General features: G+C 43.7%; 1 protein-coding gene across 2 annotated transcripts; it reads left to right on the top strand.

The window, feature by feature from the left end:
* Positions 1–208: 208 nt before the first annotated feature.
* phactr1 (phosphatase and actin regulator 1) lies at positions 209–19,449 on the top strand. Of its 2 annotated transcripts, none has more exons than XM_080886589.1 (13): positions 209–550; positions 4,185–4,349; positions 7,602–7,682; positions 8,252–8,377; positions 8,463–8,660; positions 8,827–9,001; positions 12,600–12,799; positions 13,032–13,188; positions 15,104–15,159; positions 15,260–15,321; positions 17,338–17,478; positions 17,555–17,631; positions 19,313–19,449. In XM_080886589.1, the coding sequence occupies exons 1-13, from the start codon at positions 277–279 to the stop codon at positions 19,326–19,328; spliced, it is 1,728 nt and encodes a 575-aa protein (XP_080742715.1). In that variant the 5' UTR covers positions 209–276; the 3' UTR covers positions 19,329–19,449. The 2 variants fall into 2 exon arrangements, with proteins under 2 accessions (XP_080742715.1, XP_080742714.1); XM_080886588.1 differs by having other exon boundaries at positions 210–550; positions 8,740–9,001.
* Positions 19,450–20,189: the final 740 nt, after the last annotated feature.

Here is a 20,189-nt window from a genome sequence, read left to right on the forward strand (position 1 = left end):
GGGGGGGGGATCGTAGAAACTAGCTGGCTGGGGTTCACCGAAAGATTTGTGGCCGGGGACGCGTGTAACCTGGTGACATGGTTGTGAAGGTACCAGCTTGGTTGCAGATCTGAAAAAGAAGAGCACAGCTTGTGGGCTTTTATTTTGTAGGAACTGAGGGGAAACAGCGTCGTATGTTGGTTGACTTGCAGGGGGTGGACAGAGCAGCAAACCGTTTGAAATCCCCTCTAGCGGAGCAGAGGGCGAGAGGGTCTATTCCTGCAGTCCAGCTCAAACATGGCGGGCTGTGGAGGAGACGTGATGTGCTCGTGGTCCGGACCTAAGACCCACGGCACATCCTCAACCCCGGCGTCCGAAGAGGGGGAGCTGAGGAAGAGAAGGAGAGCTTTCTGCCTGACCAGGATGAAGTCCCGTAACAGCTCCGAGAAGCATCAGCTTCAGCATCATCATGAGCCCGCCGCGAACAACAACAACAACACGCCGTTCATGATCCACTGCAAGGAGATCAAACACATCTGCAGCAACTGCCGAGGAGCCGAGCCGCTGGACGGTGAGACGCTTCAGGTTGCTTTGAGAGCAGGAGGAGGAGTACTCCTGCTTTTTAAATGATTGTGCTCATCGCTCCCTGCCTGCTGGTGGGGGTCGGGGTCAGCGCTCAGATCAGATCCCTGTATTGAATCTGTTTTACTTTACAGTGAGGTTAACAATAGCTGATGCTGTTTGAAAGCCTCTGCTGAGTCTTCTTCGCTGTCACGGGGCTGTGGTGTGGCTGGAGCTTCACTGTAAGCGCATGATTTCAAGTCCAGTTTTTGTTTTGCTTCCCTGTTTGCATCGTGAAAGCAGAAGTTCAGGGCATTCCACGCACGGATCGCTATAGTTTCAGTTAATATAGAGAGCTGGGAAATTTTCTGGTTTTGTCTTACTGGATTCCACAAACCAAACATCATCGTATGGTTTAGTCTTTTCCCTTATTAACTGCTATAACTATCACTTCAAGTTCAGACTGTCGGTGGATTATTATCTGCACTGATGCTGATGAATTTTCTGTCAATACAGAAATCAATTTATGGAGCCATCACTGCAGCAGTTCATCTCAAACACACACAACGTCAATAGTTGCTCTGGCTTAAATAACAGAGATCAATAGCTAATCATAGAATCTGTTCATTTAATCAGCTTGTGGTTTTATTTGAAAACCTTAGCGTGTGGATCAGTGGAGGCTTTGTTCTTTAATAAAACTCAGCCACTTGATTTAAATTGCTTAATCAGCCACCGGGGATTTAGTGAGCAGCCCTTTCAAAACCTGGTTTTACTGGCACGATTTGTTTGAGAAGAGATAACCAGAACTCGTTTGGAGTTTTCTTGACAGAGGATCTTCAACAGATGATCAAAAACGTCATTTTTCAGTAAACTCAGTAATGAAGAAACTGGTTTGCAGTGACAGTAACATTTCCTCTTCATTTATTGTTTACTTGAAGATGTTTCAGACTGTTGGCGTTCTTGTTTTTCCTCCACAAATCAACACAAGTCAAGTCAATTGATGCAACAGCTGGTGCCAGCATAGACTGTATAAAAAGATGACAGTGGCTACTGCTGGTCAGTGAATTTCATGCCTTGTGATTAACAAGCCGTTAGTTTCAAAAACATTTGCTCATTGGCTAAGTTAGTGATGGTGAAAATGTTAATGCCATCCACTGTCAAGAAACCAGTGGATGGCATCACAACAGCTACTCACATCTTTTATATGGTCTGTGGGACTGACACTCTTTTGGAGACAGCCTCAAGTGGCCATCAGAGGAACTGCAGTTTGGGGGGGTGGCGAGTCTTATTTTGCTTGATGCCCAGTAGCAAGGCCATTTAAAAAAAAAAGAGAGAGAAACAAAAACTAAAACTATGAATCAGCTAAGAAATTCAGTCGTAACACAGGCCTTCCAGCATCGTTGTTTTGGCTGAACCAAGTTGTTTTCGAGCTTGTTGTTCAGTGAGTCAGTGTTTTGAGGCATCAGTGAGATAACAGACCCCAGGTCAGACTGAAAGAATGTCTCCCTGCAGTGTGAGTCTGAGCCCTCTGACTCACTGCTGCTCTCGCTCCACTGCTTGTGGCGAGGGGGGGTTGGACTACACCAGGAGGGAGAAGACACCTTTTGTGTAAGGAGACAAAAGATGAGACAAACACAGTATGTCATCACCTCAAAATCTGCATAGTTTTGGGGGTTTTTTGCAGTCGAATGATGTCACTGTTGTCCTGGAAACACTAATTTTACTGCTTTAGGTGCTGGAGACGCTTCATTGAGAGAGCCTTTGTGCAAGGGAGGTTTCCGTGAGCTCTGACGTTCACACAGGGATGCTACACAGACTCAGAGTGTCTACTGAGGGGTTAGGGAGGGGAGGATGAGGGGGGGCTGACTGGATGTTGTTGAAGGAACTCTCAATGGCAGGTACAGTGTTGGTGCAGATTTGAACTGACATCTCTCTTCCAACAAGGCCTCCCGAAGGATGTCATCGCCTCCCGTCTGCAGCTGCCTATCAGTTTACACATGGCTGGTTTGTCCATCAACTGCTGATAATGTTTCAAATAGAGGAGAAATCACTGGCAAAAACACAGCTTCAAAGATTTTGACTTAAAGGTAGACTGATGGTCAAGTCGTACTGTATTTTTGTAATAGAACTGAAGGCAGTGATAATATACAACAGTCTTTTATCCATCCATCATCCATTGTCTCCTGCTTATCGGGGTCCACATCACAGGGACAGCAATCTAAACACACATGTCCAAACATCTCTCTCCTTAGCCACCTCATTCTGGGGAGCAGTCAGGCTTTCCCAGGCCAGCTGACAGATGTAATCTCTCCTCAGTCTGCCTCCATTTGGCCATGCCTGAAACACCTCACCTAGGAGGCGTCCAGAACCTCCACATCTGTCTGCTTTTGATGTGGAAAACAAGCATCTTTGACTCTGAGCCGCACATGATTTTGCAAAACATTCCTATGTTTTACTGCCAGATTTTCCCTGTCATTCCTCAATTACTTGTACAACATTCCCAGTTGAATTAAGTTTACTTCACCCAAATTCGAAACATTCCATGTGTTTGGATTCATTTCCATCTTTCCATTCATCTGTCTGACAAGTATCTGTTTGCACTGCATGCTTCTGTCGTGTGTGTGCAGGTTTACATCCTCTGCTGCCTGCTGAAATGTTGCCTTCCTTCCCCCCCTTTATTGCTGCTGGCTCTGCCCTTGTTTTGTAGAGGATGTGTGTGTGTGTGTGTGTGTGTGTGTGTGTGTGTGTGTGTGTGTGTGTGTGTGTGTGTGTGTGTGTGTGTGTGTGTGTGTGTGTGTGTAATGGGAAAGGTGTAATTTCAAATGGAAAATCGGAGCATGCTGTATAGAGTGGCCTCCAGCATGATTACTTTGAGGACAGTCCCTGTGGGGTGGGGGGAATTGTAGCTCAGAGGAAGAGGGTTAATGGAAAACATGGGAAAGGGAAGGCTCACAGTTGAAGAGGTTATAATTCTATCAGATTCTCACCACTGAACCCCCCCCCCCCCCCCCCCTTTGGTCTGTGTTGTAGCTGGCTAACTCCTCTCTGTCCAAGTTTTTCTCTCCTCCTTCTTACATAAGGTTTCTGCTGCTGTGGCCACCTGACACATTAGCTGTGATTGAAAGCGATCCAAATAAGCTTTACCTGACTTGATTATGCAAAACCCCCCTGGCAGAAAATGTCCTCTGACATTTGAAGCAGAGAGCAGCGATCATCTGTTCTACTTAACTGTGGGTTAAAAGGGTCCCATTATCAGTTAATAAGCTATAGAATAATAGCTCATTTACTTTGTGCCCACCTGGCTGAGGCTTTAATAAAATGGTCATTAATCAGATCATTATCCAGAATGATTTCTTGAAAAAACAATTTTTGGGTCATTACCCGAAGGTCTTCCTTTTATGGCGATGTTTATCTGAGAAAAGGCATCAGGTTTTCAAATTTGTGCTACACTCTTCCTAAAAAAGAACTCAGACTATATCAGTCACCCAGATGCCAACTGTCAGTCGTCATAACGCCAAATATCCGAACAAATACGTTGTTGTGCTAAGCGTTGGAATAAAAAGCGCAAAATTAAGTGAGTCAAAACCACAAAAACAATGTTTTTATGCATTTTGTTTATCTGCTTGTTAATGTTGTCTTTTCAGCTGAGGAAGTGGAGAGGTTGGCAGCGATGCGCTCTGATTCGCTGGTACCGGGTACGCACACGCCCCCCATCCGGCGGCGGAGCAAATTCGCCACCCTGGGTCGTCTGTTCAAACCCTGGAAGTGGAGGAAGAAGAAGAGTGAGAAGTTTAAGCAGACGTCTGCAGGTGAGAACCAAAACTCTGTAAACAGCACATCTGCAGGTCGGCAGCCAGCTCTGCGCCTTTCTGTCCTCTCTGCCTCACTCCCATCTCTGACACCTAGCAACAGCCTTGAGAGACGCTGTCCTTTAAAATGTCAGCATCAAAAGTCTACTGTGCATGGTTGTGTCTGGCTATGCACAGGGAGATTTCATGAGTCCAGTCATTATAGTCTGATACGTCATATAAGCAAAGAATGGCTGTATGTAGATATTAAGCAGGAACAAGTAATATCAACCTTCATTTGTCCACTGAATTCAATTTTGGAAGTATACATAATGCGAATGCAAAGGTTTGTAGCTGGATTGGAATCCTGGACATTTCCATTAGACCATGAATGCAGCATCTTTATTTAGCTCTAAAATCCAAGTGAAGAATAATTAATTTTCAAATTGATACCATAGGTGCATCCACTAAAACTCTGGAGTTTGAAGTTCAGTGACCTTGACCTCAAGTCAGAGGTCAAGTTTATTGAAAATCTTGTGAATGTGATAACTCACGAAGGAAGTCACCTAGGATGTTCAAACTTATAGCTTTGACCTGTGACGTGGATGGGCTGACCTGTGTGACAGCCCATCCATGTCAAGAAAAGTGCAAAACTCCATTTGCTGTTAGATCCTCATTAGTGGCATCGCTGTCAGTCATTAATGAGGCTGCTCTCTCACATGTGTATCCACTCAATAGAGGATCCTGCTGCTTTCTGATTCTGCAGGTATGTAATAAACTCAGAAGAAAGACTTCTGCTAACAGCTGGAAGCAAGAAGGTAAACGTCACCTCCCACTTGTTTAGTCAAATTCGTGAGCTGTTACAGGCTCCGTCTTCATCATAAAGACTTTTCTACAGATAAAGAATAGTCAGCACAGCGGAAACATAGTAACTGATTTGTATTCTTTCAGTTTTGGTGCCCTTGTATATTTGGGATCCAGCCTCATAAATCAGAATGACTGAATTTGTGCTTTTTCTCAGGTGGTGTGATGAAATGCATAAATGCAATAAACATTGGGATCAGCCAAACTGCTATTCCAGACATCAGTGTATTCGTGTTCTTACACAATGAACTTATACTTGACTTTTTTTAAATGCTGTTGCTGAAAGCTGTTAATTCCACTGCTGTTCAGAGATGCCAACACAGCAGCTGTGGAAGAATTGATCATTAATGTTGGCCGTAGCAACAAGTGAGCTTCAAATGGAGTTCGCCAGCCGACGTGTTGTCTCTTTAACAGTGAATTAACACTTCATTCAAAGCAGTGAGCAAATTTGAAAGTAGTTTCATATGTCTGGCTCGGGGCTACAATATTCAGCGAGTACTAAGCTGTGAAGCGAAGGAAAGTGTTGGATTTGGATGCCGAAATAGCCGCTGTTGTTGTTGTTTCTCAGCTGGCTGAATCATTTTACATCCTGCTCTCACTGAGCGACGCAAACACGCAGCAGAGGGGTGAAGAGAGGCTTCCTGCAGCCAAGCTGTTCCCCCAGCTGTCATAGCAGTTACACTTTTTTTTTTTACCCTGCTGAAAACCTTCCTGCCTTCTCTGCACCCAGATAATGAACAGTATACGTTTTATAGCATGTGTACGTGCGCACAGGTGCTACACGTTGCGTGTACCGTGTGCTTTTGCTGCACCCTGCTGTCATGCAGTCAAGGTGCATTGGATTATCCAGATTTTCGTGCTTCAAGTAAAAATATAGCTGTGGGGTTGAATAGGGTTTACTGTAGGAAACACAGACAGTTATGACTACAATACATTGACACTGGGGCAACATATACGGAACCAGTTTTACATTGTATCCCTGGGCACTTTTTCTCCACTTTCTTTAGCTGAATCTATGAAACATATCAAAGATCACACAAAGTTTGACAGACATAAAATAGTATTATTGCATCAACAAGGTGATTCTCAAAGAAACATTGGAATGGAGAGCATTTGTTTTACAACAGCTTCATTTTCAGCATGACAGCGAACCCAAACACACTGCCAATCTAGTAAAAGCATACCTGTATGGAACTGTCAGTCATGGATTGGCCTCCCCACAGCCTGGACTCAAACAACGTGGGAACAGAAACGGAACAGAAGGGGGGGCAACATCCAAAGAAGAGCTTTGAATGTCCTTTAAAAAGCCTGAAGAACTATTTTTGAAGACTTCTCGAGGCTTTTTCCCATAAAGACAACATTAGACCAGCGCCTCTGTACCCTTAACAATGAGTGTTGACACCTCAGTGTATACATAAATAAAGATGTGGTTTGACGACCATTAGAATTGTTTTGGGGGGGTTTTCATGGTTAGCTGAATAGGCAGAGACCACGCTCGCTAACTTCTAATGAAAACCCAGTGATTTTGTGATATACAGCCTGAAATATGACAGAAACCACTCAGAAAAGAGCTTCACGGGTTACTCCTAGAAGAGAAGTCACTAGAAAGCTGCCCTAAGAGAGTTCAGCTCTTGTTGAAGAATAAAGGTGGTTTTACCAAATACTGACATTCAAGGTCGTTACAATTTTACAAACTCAGTTTTTGCCTTAAATACTGTATTTTCATGTGTGTTTGTGCGCGTTTTAATAAATTGTTGCTTCTCTTTTCCACGGGGTAGTTCAAGACTTTTGCTCCATAAAGGCTATATAAGACAAAATGCATCAGTTAGACAATAATCCTGCATTACTATGTGTGTGGGTGATGTGTAGATATCAGTTTACCAAACTGAGCTGTTAGAAAGCAACACAGAAAAACGCATTACAAACGCCATTAAATGACTTCATTAGATATAGTGTATGTCAGGGTTTAAAAAAAAAAAAAAAAAAGACTTGTAGTATTGTAATATTGCTTTTATTAACTCCCCCACCCTAACACTTTACTGATATTGTCTCAAACCCTACCAATCAAAATGGCATTGGAAAAGATACGTTTTCACAGCTCATGCTGGATATGCTAGAAAATGAAAAAGTGTTATTTACGGGAAATGTTTAGGAGTGAGGAGGCGAGTAGGCATCTCTGTCAGAGGATCAGTGAACTGGTAGTGTTATGTTTGTGCGCACAGCTCAGAGGGTCAGTCACATGATATTTCCTTGGCACACAGCAGCAGTGCTGGAAGCAGCAGCAAGTCCAAAGAAACAGCTGCTGCAGCTGACTCGTTCCTCGATCCTGATAACTCTGTTAGCATCCAGCGCAGCAGCTTTCTTCCTGTTCTAGTCGTTTCTGACGTCTCCTCCTCTGTGCTCCCTCAGTGTTGGAGAGGAAGATGTCCACTCGCCAGAGCAGAGAGGAGCTCATCAAGAAGGGACTCCTAAAGGAGGTCTATGAGAAAGGTGAGGCTCCACACAGCGAAGGTGAGAAAGAAAGTGGCCAGTGTTGTAGTATTAGTTGTTCTCTTTGTTTGCGGCCTGATTTTGATTTTAGATTCAAATTCAAATGTAAAGTAAGATTTTTCCGGTTGCAGCTTCTCAGTTGTGATTCATGCCTTTTCTCTTGCACTTTGATTGGTTTGAGTCTCTCACATTGTTCTGTCATCAGTGGGGTGGTGCTGTTTAAGTGCTGCAGCGCACCAAAGACTCACGCAAGCTTGTGCACAGTTGTAACTCATTTTTTAAGTGTCAGTAAATCCAGTGACAAGTTTACTTACAGCACACCAGTCAGCTTTATCATGACAAGACTGAGCTTAGGAATATGTGTGCCTGTCTGATCCTTACCACCATTCCCTCACATCCAGCTGCTCTACCTGGGTGTTTCTCCCTATCTATCTTTGAAAACTACACTGTTACGTGATTCATATTTTCTCTAAGCAAAATTTGAAAAAAATGCTACATAAGGAGATCCTTTGCTCTGTTTTTTCATTTTTTACCTACTTTTGAACACCAATGTGCATCTTTCTGTGCAGATGGTGCATCTCTGACCATCCGGGAGGAGGTGAAGATAGAGAATGGTCGTTCCTCGGTGCTTGGCTCCAGCCTGTCGGAGTCTGAAGGTAGTGAGCTGATGGAGGGAGCAGCAGGAGCAGCTGTAGGTAGGCAGCACAGCCTCAGAACCACTGAAACCTCTTTAGGTATTTGATTCACAGTGGTCTCTGACTCCTTTGTTGTTTCCCCCAGGCTCCCTGGAGTTTCAAATGCCTAGTGATGCTCAACAGGACCACACCCAGAAATCCAGTCAGGCTCCGCCCACAAAGAAGTCTATCGTATATCAGGCTGATGGTGCTGAATCAACCCTCTGCAGACCTCCAACGCTACACAAACAACCTCCCGCTCTGCCACCCAAGCCTTTCAACAGGCTACCCAATCACATTACAGGTGAGTGTGTCTCCATGCGTGCTCACAACCGCATTAGTGCGCGTGTGCCTAATCCTCCCACGTCCACCTCCTCGTGCAGACGGCGCCCCCGTGAAGTTGCCATGCATGTCGGCTAAGTTGTCTCCTCCTCTACCTCCGAAGAAGCTCATGATCTCCGTACCTGCAGGGAGCATGGAGCCCTCTTCTATCGCCTTCCAGAAGTGCCCCGCCCCTCCCAGCCATGCTCCAATGGGTGCACACTCACTGCAGTACGGGACCCTGCCTGTTCCTCTCCACCCGCCCAGCCGAATCATAGAGGAGCTGAACAAAACCCTGGCCCTCACCATGCAGAGGTTTGAGAGGTGAGGATCACACCGCAGAGGCCAGAAAGTCAAGAAAATATCAGCGAAAAGTCAAAAGGCTCATTAAATTGATCGTTTAGAACGAGCCTGTAACATAAAGAAGCTGGGACAATCATATTTTGGACTAAACAAAAAATTACAAAAATGATTAAAAAAAATATTGTTTGATTATATAGTAGTTTTACAAAACTGAGAAAGACCAATTGATTAATCAACCAGTCCCCTCTGTACTAAATCCAGCCCTGGGCAACTTTGCTAAGCACCAACCCCCGTGCCACAAAAAGTAGGGAAGAGTGTCGGCCCCCTTATTCCCAAAGCAGATGGCTCTGTATGTTGACTTGGCACCAAGTTGAAAGCTCGGATGCTACTCTGTTCTGAACATGGACAGCTGTCATTCCTTATATACTTCTTTAAAGTCCGCTGCCCAGGCACACAGGTAGTGTGTTGTAATGTAAAAACAGACAGGCAAGCTGATGTCCACACGGACCCTCGCTCACTGTCTGATGAAGAAATTTACATCACAGGGATCCAAGCAGATCCAACTGACCCAGAAGCCAGATGACCTCCCATTTATCCAGGCTAGGTTGTGATACTCTGAGACGTGTAAGGTGAATGTTTTAAGAGCTCCTACAGTGACTATGATGATCTTTTGCTATAGAATCACGATCTGAGTTGGAATCCTTCACACCAACTCACAAAAGTCATCCACGGAAAGCACAACGCCATTTTAAGATTCACAAATGTGTAATTTATAGGGAAATATTCCTATTTTTTTGACAGTTGTCTAGGAAGAATATGGCTGCGCAGCACATACACAACCATAGGTGGTGTGTTTTTTGTTTTTTTTAGTAAGGCAGAGCTATCCGTTTTACAAAAACAAATTGAAACATCTGTTTGGCTTTCAAGGGTCTTTCTGGATTTGGATGGAGTGTCTGACTCCAGAATAGTGTGTATGATCTGCTCCCACCTGAATGGGCATTTTAAGGATTCACATTCAGAAAAGATTAGATTGAGTTCTGGTCTTTCCATAGTTGCCTGTAGTCCACAGTGAAAAATTGTTTTTCTTCAAAGTAGGTGTAGCTCTTAACATGACGGAGTTTCTACACAGCTGGGTCGGTGCTATGATTTTACTTTATTTAATTCATAAGGTTAGTTAGTAGAGTTTCCAACCGTCCTGTAAAAAACGGAATCGTCCCGTATTCAGAGAAAATATTACGCGTTTCGTATTGAGCTGAAAAGGAACACAGTTTGTCCCGTACTTCAGCTAGGATGAAAAAGACACAAAGCTGGAGTTATCCTGCGCCTTTACGCTATCAGCTGACTCTTCTTCTCTCATTCAATCCTGAAACTGATCAATGATCAGCTGACGCAAGTCCCGTCTCTCCTTTGTTTATCGCCCACTTTGCGCCAGAAAGAGGAAACCAGCGGATGTCGCGCTAAACAGCAGCGCGTTTAAGCTTGATCAGCTGTTGTTAGAATGTATTTAATATTAATTTCTAGTATCAGCTGATTTTTGCTGGAGCCACAGCTGTAAAGCTGCTGGTCATGATATGGTTTGGTTATGTGATGAGAGGGAAACCAGGAGATGTCCTTACTGAATCATCAGAGCTAAACAGGTGATGGAGAAACAGGTTTACCTTTTAGGTGACATGAATGAGTTGAAGGGAAGCTATGAACTGTTTCTGAGAGACAAATAACACCAGGATCCTTTTTCTACATAGCTGACAGCTGGTAACTGTGCAGGGGTGGGTCTAGCAAAGTTTTGCCAGGGGGGCCAGGTAGGACATTAACAGGGAGAGGGGGCACAAAGACATACTTTTCTTTCTTATTCTCATTTAAAATGTCTCGCTTTTAAAAAATAATTATCTGAATCTTACAACCAAAGTTTTTATCTGATGTACAACGTATAGAAATCATACACATACCAACAAGACAGTGAACATCACTGTCACAACAGCGTTTGTTTTCATTCAAAGGCTTTATGGCTTTTCTTATAATACCTGGTGGGCCGGTCTGTAGTCAAAATGCCCGGGCCGATTTTTTTGTCCCAGTCCAGCCCTGGGCACGACACGCAGTGAATTAATCTGAGAGGGTGCATTAAAAAATAAATGGCCGGGCCAGCGGTGCACATCGCAAATTAGCTCGCATAGACACATTAGTTGTACCACTTCTTAATGACGGCATCTTAGCTAACAACCCCGACTACCAGATTCAACTTGTAATTGGCTAAAAATCACTTAGCCTACTGGTGAGAGGGACGTTGCTAGCTGTCAGTTTTTTCAAGCGATGTTGAAATTTGAGCTCTCCGCTCAGCACAGCAACTGTTAATATAGATCGTTATTCAATTTATTGCTAATGCAATTATATGGCACATTGACTTCTGAGGAAACTTTAGATGGCACTCGTCATCAAAAAGGTTGCCTACCCCTGGTCTAGAGGAATACATACAAAACAATAGAGAGGCACACATTGGAGAGCAAAGTGCTTGGAGGTAGTGCAAAGAAAAGACTTGTCTTTGCACTGTCTGTTTAAGTATCACTATTTAGTCTGTCTATTCACAGTCTGAATTAGAGTCGGTGTGTGAGTGGACTGAGTGATGAGGGTTACTCAGACCATGGCTCAGATCGGTGAGGTGGGTGGGCAGGGGTGGGGTGTCGGGGGAGAATGTTTTTTAACAGGTGCCTCAGGTCAATGAGGTGTGTGACCTGATTGACCTGAGGCACTGACCAGAGGGCAACTGGTCAAACAGGTGGTGAGCAGGGTCCACGGGGTCACCTGTGATCCCATCCCAAGAGACCATCACCCGATCTTCCAGGGGCAGGAGGGAAGGATCGGACGATGGGGGAGCGACAGGGCAGCCAATAATGTTTTTGGGCAGTGTTAATTAACCTCTGCGCAGCCTTTCTGTTCTCAGTAGTGGCTCCTGCGTTCCAAAAATCCAGAGCGCGCCCTCCACACAGGAGTGGAGGAAGACCAGCATCAGCCTCAGGTTATTCTTTCTCAGATTCCACCCATTCTCCTTTTATAATAAGAGGGGAGTGGACCGGTCTGTGCTTCCTGAAGCCCATTAGGAGTTCTTTTGTTTTAAGGATGTTCAGCTTCAGGTTCTTTTCTGAGCACCAGTGGACAGGTTTTCTACCTCCACCCTGTACGCCGTCTCATCTATATCAGAGATGAGCCCAACCATCGTGCAGGTTCCAATAGGGGATCTGAAGGTGGTCCAGTTTGGGGATGAAGATGTCTGTCATTATGGTGTTGAATGCTGAGCTGTAGTGCATCTTTGCGTAGCTCTTCCTGTTCTCCAGATGGCTCAGCGCTCTGTGAAGGGTGATGGTGATGACATCCTATGTGGATTTGCTCTGTAAGCAAACTGGTGGGGGTCAAAGCAGGGGGTAGCAGTCTCTGATGTGCTGAGACACTATCTGCTCTAAGTACTTCAGGACTACAGAGGGCTACAGGTCTGTAGTCATTGAGGCTGTCTATGCCATAATGGTAGAGGCCTTCAGACATAACCATAACCCTCACTTCACACAGCAGTGAACGTGTATGTGTGAATATGTTTGTGTGACACGTTTACCATTTCATTCTGAAACTGCAGCTCCATGATGCACGCCGTTCCCACGGTGATGATCGAGTGCGACGATGACAAAGAGAACCTCCCTAACGAGGCAGACTACGAGGACCTGCCGGGCATGTACAAGGATGAGGAAGAGGAGGAAGAGGAAGACGAGGAGGAAGATGAGGAGGAGGAGGAGGAGGAAGACGAAGAAGAGGATGAGGATGATACACTGTTTACAAGTAAGCATCTTTTTGTCTTTATTAAAATTTGGCTTACACCCACCATGGTCTTCAAGGTTACATTGAAACCCTGAAAAACAATAAAGAGGACAGAGACGTGTACATTAATGAGAATTACAAAAATATTTACTGCAGAAGAAGATCTATACTGTGTGCCTCTTACTGGGAGGCTGCGACAGCCTCAATCTGCTTAACTTTGATACGATTTCCTCTGCCAATATGTTCAATAAAGGCACACTGGCCATGAAGGTCTTACGAAAAGACTCTCTGGCCATCAAGCTGAGCAACCGTCCATCCAAAAGAGAGCTGGAGGAGAAGAACATCCTGCCACTGCATTCAGACCAGGAGCGGCTCGAATCCCGGCAACAGACGGCCACCAAACTGACGAGGTGAGCTTCCGACTTAAGAGCACACATGCTGATGTGGCACCGAGCCACTCGGAGGAGCGGTACACACGCCCACATCGCTCATCACATGCACATCGAGTCACCTGCAAAGTGTTTCAACCCATGCGAGCTGTGATAGAGGCGACCTGGCTGCTGCAAGGAGCAGATGATAGAAGAAGGGATGACGCAAAGCAGAGATGGAAAGATTAAAGCAGGGGGTGTAAAACGAAATAAAACGGAAAAAAGAGAATAGTGTCGTGACTGTAAAGGTGAGTGCAGGCTACATTAGATGTGTACAGACACAAAATGTTGTCAAAATCATCACACAACATTTGAATCATTCTTACTGTACCAAGTGGCAACTTAAGCCAGTGCAGAAATGCTAAAGGCTACAGTTCCATGAATGGCCACTTGAGGTCACATCTAGTCCTATTTTAAAGTGCCAAACTTTTAATGAGGTTTCTAATAAAAATGCCCACTGCTCAAGAGTTGTCCATCATATCACATCACACATGACACAACCACCGTTTTTTGGGAAATGCGAGTATTCCCTGAGTCGTTAGTAGTGCTTCCTGTTTCTTCCGGTTGCAAAAACCTGTGAGAAAACTGAGTGATTACTTTGGTAGCTAGGAAATATCCAGGGTTGCCTGTAGTTCTTCTTGTTTTTTACCCTGTCCTGTACAACAGCTTTAGCTAGCAGAATCAGGTTGTGCCAAACACTTTGCTTTGCCAAGAGGAGCCCTGTAAATTTTTTAGAACGCTTTAGCTTGTCGCTGAAAACAATCCTATTTTACCAGTTTTCATTTCCAGTGTGTGTTTTCTCAGCTCCACTGCGGCTCAAAGAGCAGCTTGTCAGTCTTTATAGACAAGTCCGTCACTTCCATTCAAACTATGACTGCAGCAATATGCTGGTGACCAAAGTAATCATAAAGAGGCTTTTACCAGCCGGCTGGAGACTACACATTTTCCTCTAACGACAGGTGGTGGCCAGGAGCTCACTGATTGGTCTGTATGTCTGTGTTAGAAGTCATTTTCTCAGTGACTGACATCAACCTTCACCAACCAGTTGGGAACAAGCATTTTTCCTTCACGACCAGAGGTTGCCTCGCTAGCAAAACTAACCATGTTTACAGCCCGTGTAGCTAATTTCAGTCGCAAAAAATAGTTCATCTTGGTTATATTTCTATCGCAATCCATGCTGTTGCAAAATTCTACTCTAATATTGTTTGATATCATAGTGGCAAGTCCACATTTTATATACAGAAATGTATGAAATGTACTAAAATTTATCTAAAATCTAAAGCACACACACAGTACTTAGCTACATCATTACTGCAGTAAATATCCATCTTCTATAACCACTCGCTGTAATATATGGCCGGGGGCATTACCCTACATATTCATTGTGCTCTTTGGTCCCACTTAATAGGTTTTTATAATATTAGGACAACTTGTAGTGTGCAACTGCTTGTATTACTTAATGAACTCCACATCTTAACATTAGTTGGTATTGTTTTGTTAGCTGGCTCTGGAGGAATCATCTTTATCTTTATCTTCCTCTGGCTGATGTTTTGAGCCTCTGCACTGTCCACCTCTTTTTTTTTTTTTTTTCTTTTTTTTTTTTGGAGGGTTTTTGGCAACTTTTCTGCTTCTTATCCTCCTGTTCTCAGTCACTATCTGTCATCCTGCTATTCCAGTGCCTCTGAGTCAGTACCTACTCAATAAATTCACAAAATACTGCTTCATAAGAAAAAAAAAAGACTTCCCGTGCACAGCCAGCTTTTCTGTCCACAAGAGTAAAATCTCTTTTTGCATATGTCGAGAGCAATAAGCATGATCTGAAAGCTTGCACGAATAAACATTAAAATCATATAAAAATAGCTTTCCTAAAATAGATGCTTTCCTTCCCTTTATTCAGACGGTTGAGTCAAAGGCCGACAGCAGAGGAGCTAGAACAGAGGAACATTCTGAAACGTAAGTCACTTTGCATAACATGAAGGAAAAAAAGAAAAAAAACTACAGATAAAAATGATTTGTGTGTGAGTGTGTGTGCTTTCTGTGCGGTTTCCTGCAGCTCGAAATGATCTGGAGGAGCAGGAGGAGAAGAGGGAGATCAAGAGGCATCTGTCGAGAAAGGTAAAGGCAAAGAAGATGTGGACAGCGTGTCTTTGATCAATCAGTGCTGAGATGGTTCATAACCCCAACTAGAAATATGAACATGGTTGCCTTGGAGACTAACCTACCGCTCTTCAGACTGCACCCCTTTGAGAAGTAGTTTTTGTGTGTGTCTTAGATCGTCTCCATCGCAGTCACATGTTACTGAATAATAAAGAACACCTGACACAGTAAACGTCAAATTAGAGTATATCTGATGATCCACCATACAGCAACAGTCATTCTGATTATCGAGCACATAAATCTGTGTGTTTGTTTTAGTGTGACCGCCATGGACTGAAGTTCTGGTCTGTTGGTGTGTGCTGATATGATGTGTTTGCTTTTCTCCAAACATCTCTACTTCCATTGTTCCACAAGTTCTTTTAAAGAGAGGAGAGGTTTTCTCCCAGCAATCCTTCCAAACAAGCCATACTCGTTCAGGCTTTTTCTTCTGACATACATTTTAGCATTATCATGCTAATTGAGGCCTGTAGAGTCTGAGATGTAGCTCCTGGGTTTTTTTACAATGTATCTAAGTATTTCACCGTCTGAGCTGGGGGTGAATTTGAAAGTTATTAGCTGATGCTAACAATCAGCTGTGTATCCTTTTAAAAACAGCCTACAGTCATTCACTCACTACGTGGTTGTACACCACTCTGTGTTTAATCATTTAATCATCTTTGTCATGTCTTCCTCTCCTGACCACAACCTGCTGTGGCAGATGGCCACTCCCTCCCTTAGCCTGTTTCTGCTGGAGATTTCTTCCTCTTAAAAGGGAGTTTTTCCTTCCCACTGTAGCCAAGGCACTTGCTTACAGGGGGCTGCATGATTGTTGAGGTTTTCTGTTTTCTTTGTATTATTGTAGGGTCTTTCCTCGACAATGTAAAGCACCTTGAGGCAACATTTGTTGTGATTTGGTGAATATAAATAAAATTGAACTGAGTTGTAGTTTTCAACAAGTCTCACACATCTTCTGAGCAATCCCAGGTCATTTGGTGAATCTCTCAAGCTCCTCCAGATTTGTTGGTCTTCAGTTCACCACACAGATTTTCAATGAGATTCAAGTCAGGGCTTTGTGCAGGCCAGTCAGTAATTTTCATTTCAGTCTTCTGGAGGTAGATCTTCACAGGAGTGACATGTATTTTGGGTTGTTGTGTTGGAAAACAAAGCACTGGTGCAGATCCAGTTTTGCTGCTGTTTGAGGTTTTCTTTGAAAATCTTCATATATCCTTCTTTCCTCATGATTCCTTGACTAGACTCCCAGTTCCAGACGCACTGAAGTATCAACAGTTCCTCACTTGGCTAAGTTGGTCACTTGTTGGCAGTTGTTCTGAGGATCAGGCAGATCTCTCACTAGTTTTCTTTCCAGAGTCTTTAAAGTCGTTCACTTCCTACCTCTGCCAGGCTTGCTATGTGCTCTGTGGCTTTGAATTTCAATAAATTTCTCACTCCAGTTCTTGACACTGTGATAACATTGTATGTCTATCTGCTCCTTAGTAACCATAGACATTTTTTTCTCATGTAAACTGATTTCGTTTGATGCATGATGCTTTCCCAAGTTACAGCTCAAACTCTGGCTGAAGTTTTTATACTGTGTGTAAATTGGACAGCAACCCGCAGTTTTAATGATTTTATGTGTTTTAAGAATTATAAAGGTAAAGCACATCAAAAAATTGAAATCTGTAAGTTGGGGCTAATCATTTTGTCCTTGTCTGTACACACCTGAAAGTCCAGACCAGCAAACTACAAAAACTTCTGCGTTTGTAGACATCCTTACACTTACTGATAATTAATCGGGTGCACCTGATTAGCAGCACCTGGCTGCCACTTACCCTCCTGGTTCGTAAGAATGTAAGGATGTAAGGTCTGGTATTAAAAAAAGGGGAAGTTTTTTATAAAATTGTACAAAACTGTACAAAAGACAAAGTTAACTGTACTGAGGAGCACAAGTTACTTAATGCTGATTGGACAGCACCCATCTGTTCATCCACCTTTCAGCTCAGCCAGAGACCCACAGTCGAGGAGCTGAGAGAGGCGAAGATCCTCATCCGCTTCAGTGACTACGTGGAGGTCGCCGAGGCTCAGGACTACGACAGGAGAGCAGACAAGCCGTGGACTCGGCTAACAGCTACAGATAAGGTTCATTTCTCACAAAGACTGGATTCAAGTAATCTGTACTAGTGTGCTTTATCTAAGTGTGTGTTTCTTTGTTCAGGCTGCCATTAGAAAGGAACTAAATGAGTTTAAAAGCACAGAGATGGAGGTGCATGAGTCGAGCCGTCATTTGACCAGGTATGGAAAAGTTGCACAGAACAGCTAATGAGCTGCCTTACGAAACTGCAAAGCACTCTTTGTTTTGCTTTTTTGTTAAATGAGGTGTGTTGGGGAAGGTGCCAAAGTAAAGGTCATGGTGGAGTTCTGCTATGGACAGCAGTAGTTTTAAGAAGTGTGATTACACTTTTATAGCTGCCTCAGCCTTTATCAGCTAAAGCCTCACGTTGTCAGCTGTAGCTGTACCATGCTGCGCTGCCTCCAGATTGTTAAGCCCATAATTATGAGCAGCCAAGTGTGAAATCTTCAAATTACTTTCCTAGTTGTTGTTTTGTTTTTGTTTTTTTGACGCAAATGCAATATCTCCTACTTTGCAAGTAAACCAGCAGAGGTGTTAACATACTGGTAGAATCATGCTGAAGTCACAGGTGCTAAAATCTGGTGTTGCCATTAAAAATATAGGCTGACTGGAAGTGAATGTTTTCCTTTCAGGGTATCCTGTCAAATATTTGCTCAGTGAAAAATTCTAATTCGTCATTTGGGTTTTTTGGCTTCTTCTTTTGTCTCCCCTACTCTCAGTTTTCGAGAGCAATGGCAGAAAAGAGGGTGAGCTGTGCTCTTACACACTGTGAGATCTGCTATGATGTGTGGTTTGGAGATGGTGGCGCTGACAAAAAAGACAGGAGGCTGAGTTGGAGGTGTCAGAGTTAAATATGTTGAGGTTTTCTTTGGGAGTGGCCAGACTGGACAGGATTAGAAGCGAGCATATCAGAGGGAAAGCTCAAGCTGAGTTTCTTGGAGACAAAATTGGAGGCAAGGCTTCCCATGGGGCCATGCTTGAAAAAGTTGACAGGGGCCTTCACCATGTTGGCCTTTTTTGTTGCTGGTTTGGCCTGGAGTCTTGCCAAGATGCTAGCTTCTTACAAATTTGAAGAATAACTCCCTAGAACAGGGGAAACTGTACAAACTCTTGGTTTTGGAGTAAAAAGCCATTCCAGCCTTTCCATCAGGGTAGGTGTAGACTTGTTCAACGTTCTTGATGGGCGGACTGGCAGGGATGGAAGGTGCCACCTCATCCTCACTGTCATCTGACCCAGCGCTACTGGTGGACTCCTCGCTGCAGCTGTCATAGCCATCAAACATCCTGAATGAGTCTCGTCGCTTACAATCTGAACCCGGGGTACGATCAGCCAAATCCCTTGAGTCTTCCTTCGGCCATTTATATAAATTCTTTTTTAGTTATCTGCACCTAGGGGTAGAACCTAGCTTTGAATTTTAGTCTACCTAGCAGGATTACCTAGCAGGATATCGACAAATTACTCTGCAGCTGAGATGGTTTTGACATCTTTATAGGAGGGATAGTGGATACGTTGGACAAAGGACGTTGAAGATTGAACTTCCAGGCTCATGAATGAAGTAGTTTAAATAACTTTAAATGGTTGGTGCCAGACAGGCTGCTACGAGTAGTTCAGATTTTCAGGGATTTTCCTGCACAATCATCTCTGTAGTTTACACAGAATGGTCTGAGAAAGCGAAAATATCCAGTGAGCAGCAGTGCTCTGGAAGAAAAGGCCTCGTTGATGCTGGAGGTCAGATGAGGATGTTCTGACTGCTTTGTCTCCTTTTAGATAATTTCATTGTGTCAGAATAAAGAACATTTCTTCAAACATGCTCATTTTCTCTTCCTGGTTTCTTCCTACAGGTTTCACAGGCCGTAAGTCGGCTCAGAGACCTCAGCCATGTTTTTAAAATCCCTTAAAGTCTCAAGTGTTCAGACTGCTACAGATTTCCAACATCAACTTCGAACTGGCTTCATCACACAAGTTTGAGCCATTACAGGAAACGGGAGAAAAACACTGAGATGGACGGATCAATGACTGTCTCCCCTCTGTGGAGATTTTGGTGACTTCTTGATATTCAAAAGCTTTTAATTGTATTTTTTTTATGATGAAGAGGTGGTGATATCTTTACTTTGCAGCACTTCTTTTTTCTTTTTTTTTTAAACAAGGCTCCTGGAGGTCCAACACAGAATCTGTGCCAATTTTACAGGATGGGGACGGTAAAAGATGAAACACAGGGTCTTTATTTCACTCTCACTGTTTTCATGCCTGTACCATATTTTCATCGGGCAGAATTTTTCCTTTGAGTATGCTTGTGTTAGCTTGATTTTACTCCACGTATGACATCTCAGTAATCATTTCTCTTTGCCAGAGGCATGAAAACATTCCACAAGTGTGTACTATTGCAGGCAGCTGAAGCTTAAGCCAAATTGCCCTAAAATTCTAATCAAAGTCCAAGAGTGCTCTCTACAACAAAAGGAAATTCCTGTCTCCAAACACTTTCACATCAATCCGCTGAGCAATAATGTCAGATTCTCTCTTTTACATCAATCTAGTTGTGGGCTGCGTTCGAGTGTTCAAACACTTTTCAAACTTCAGATTCCCATTTTAAACCAAAGCAACTTGACCTGTTGTGAAAGCCGTCACCTTGAATGGAGAATTCTGGAGTGACGAGTATCAAGAGTTCAGTAACCCACTGTGTCACTGTGCCTACAGGCGTGTTTACAGGGATTTCAAAGT

Source organism: Rhamphochromis sp. 'chilingali', assembly GCF_963969265.1.
Source record: "Rhamphochromis sp. 'chilingali' genome assembly, chromosome: 7".
Classification (NCBI taxonomy): Eukaryota; Metazoa; Chordata; class Actinopteri; order Cichliformes; family Cichlidae; genus Rhamphochromis; species Rhamphochromis sp. 'chilingali'.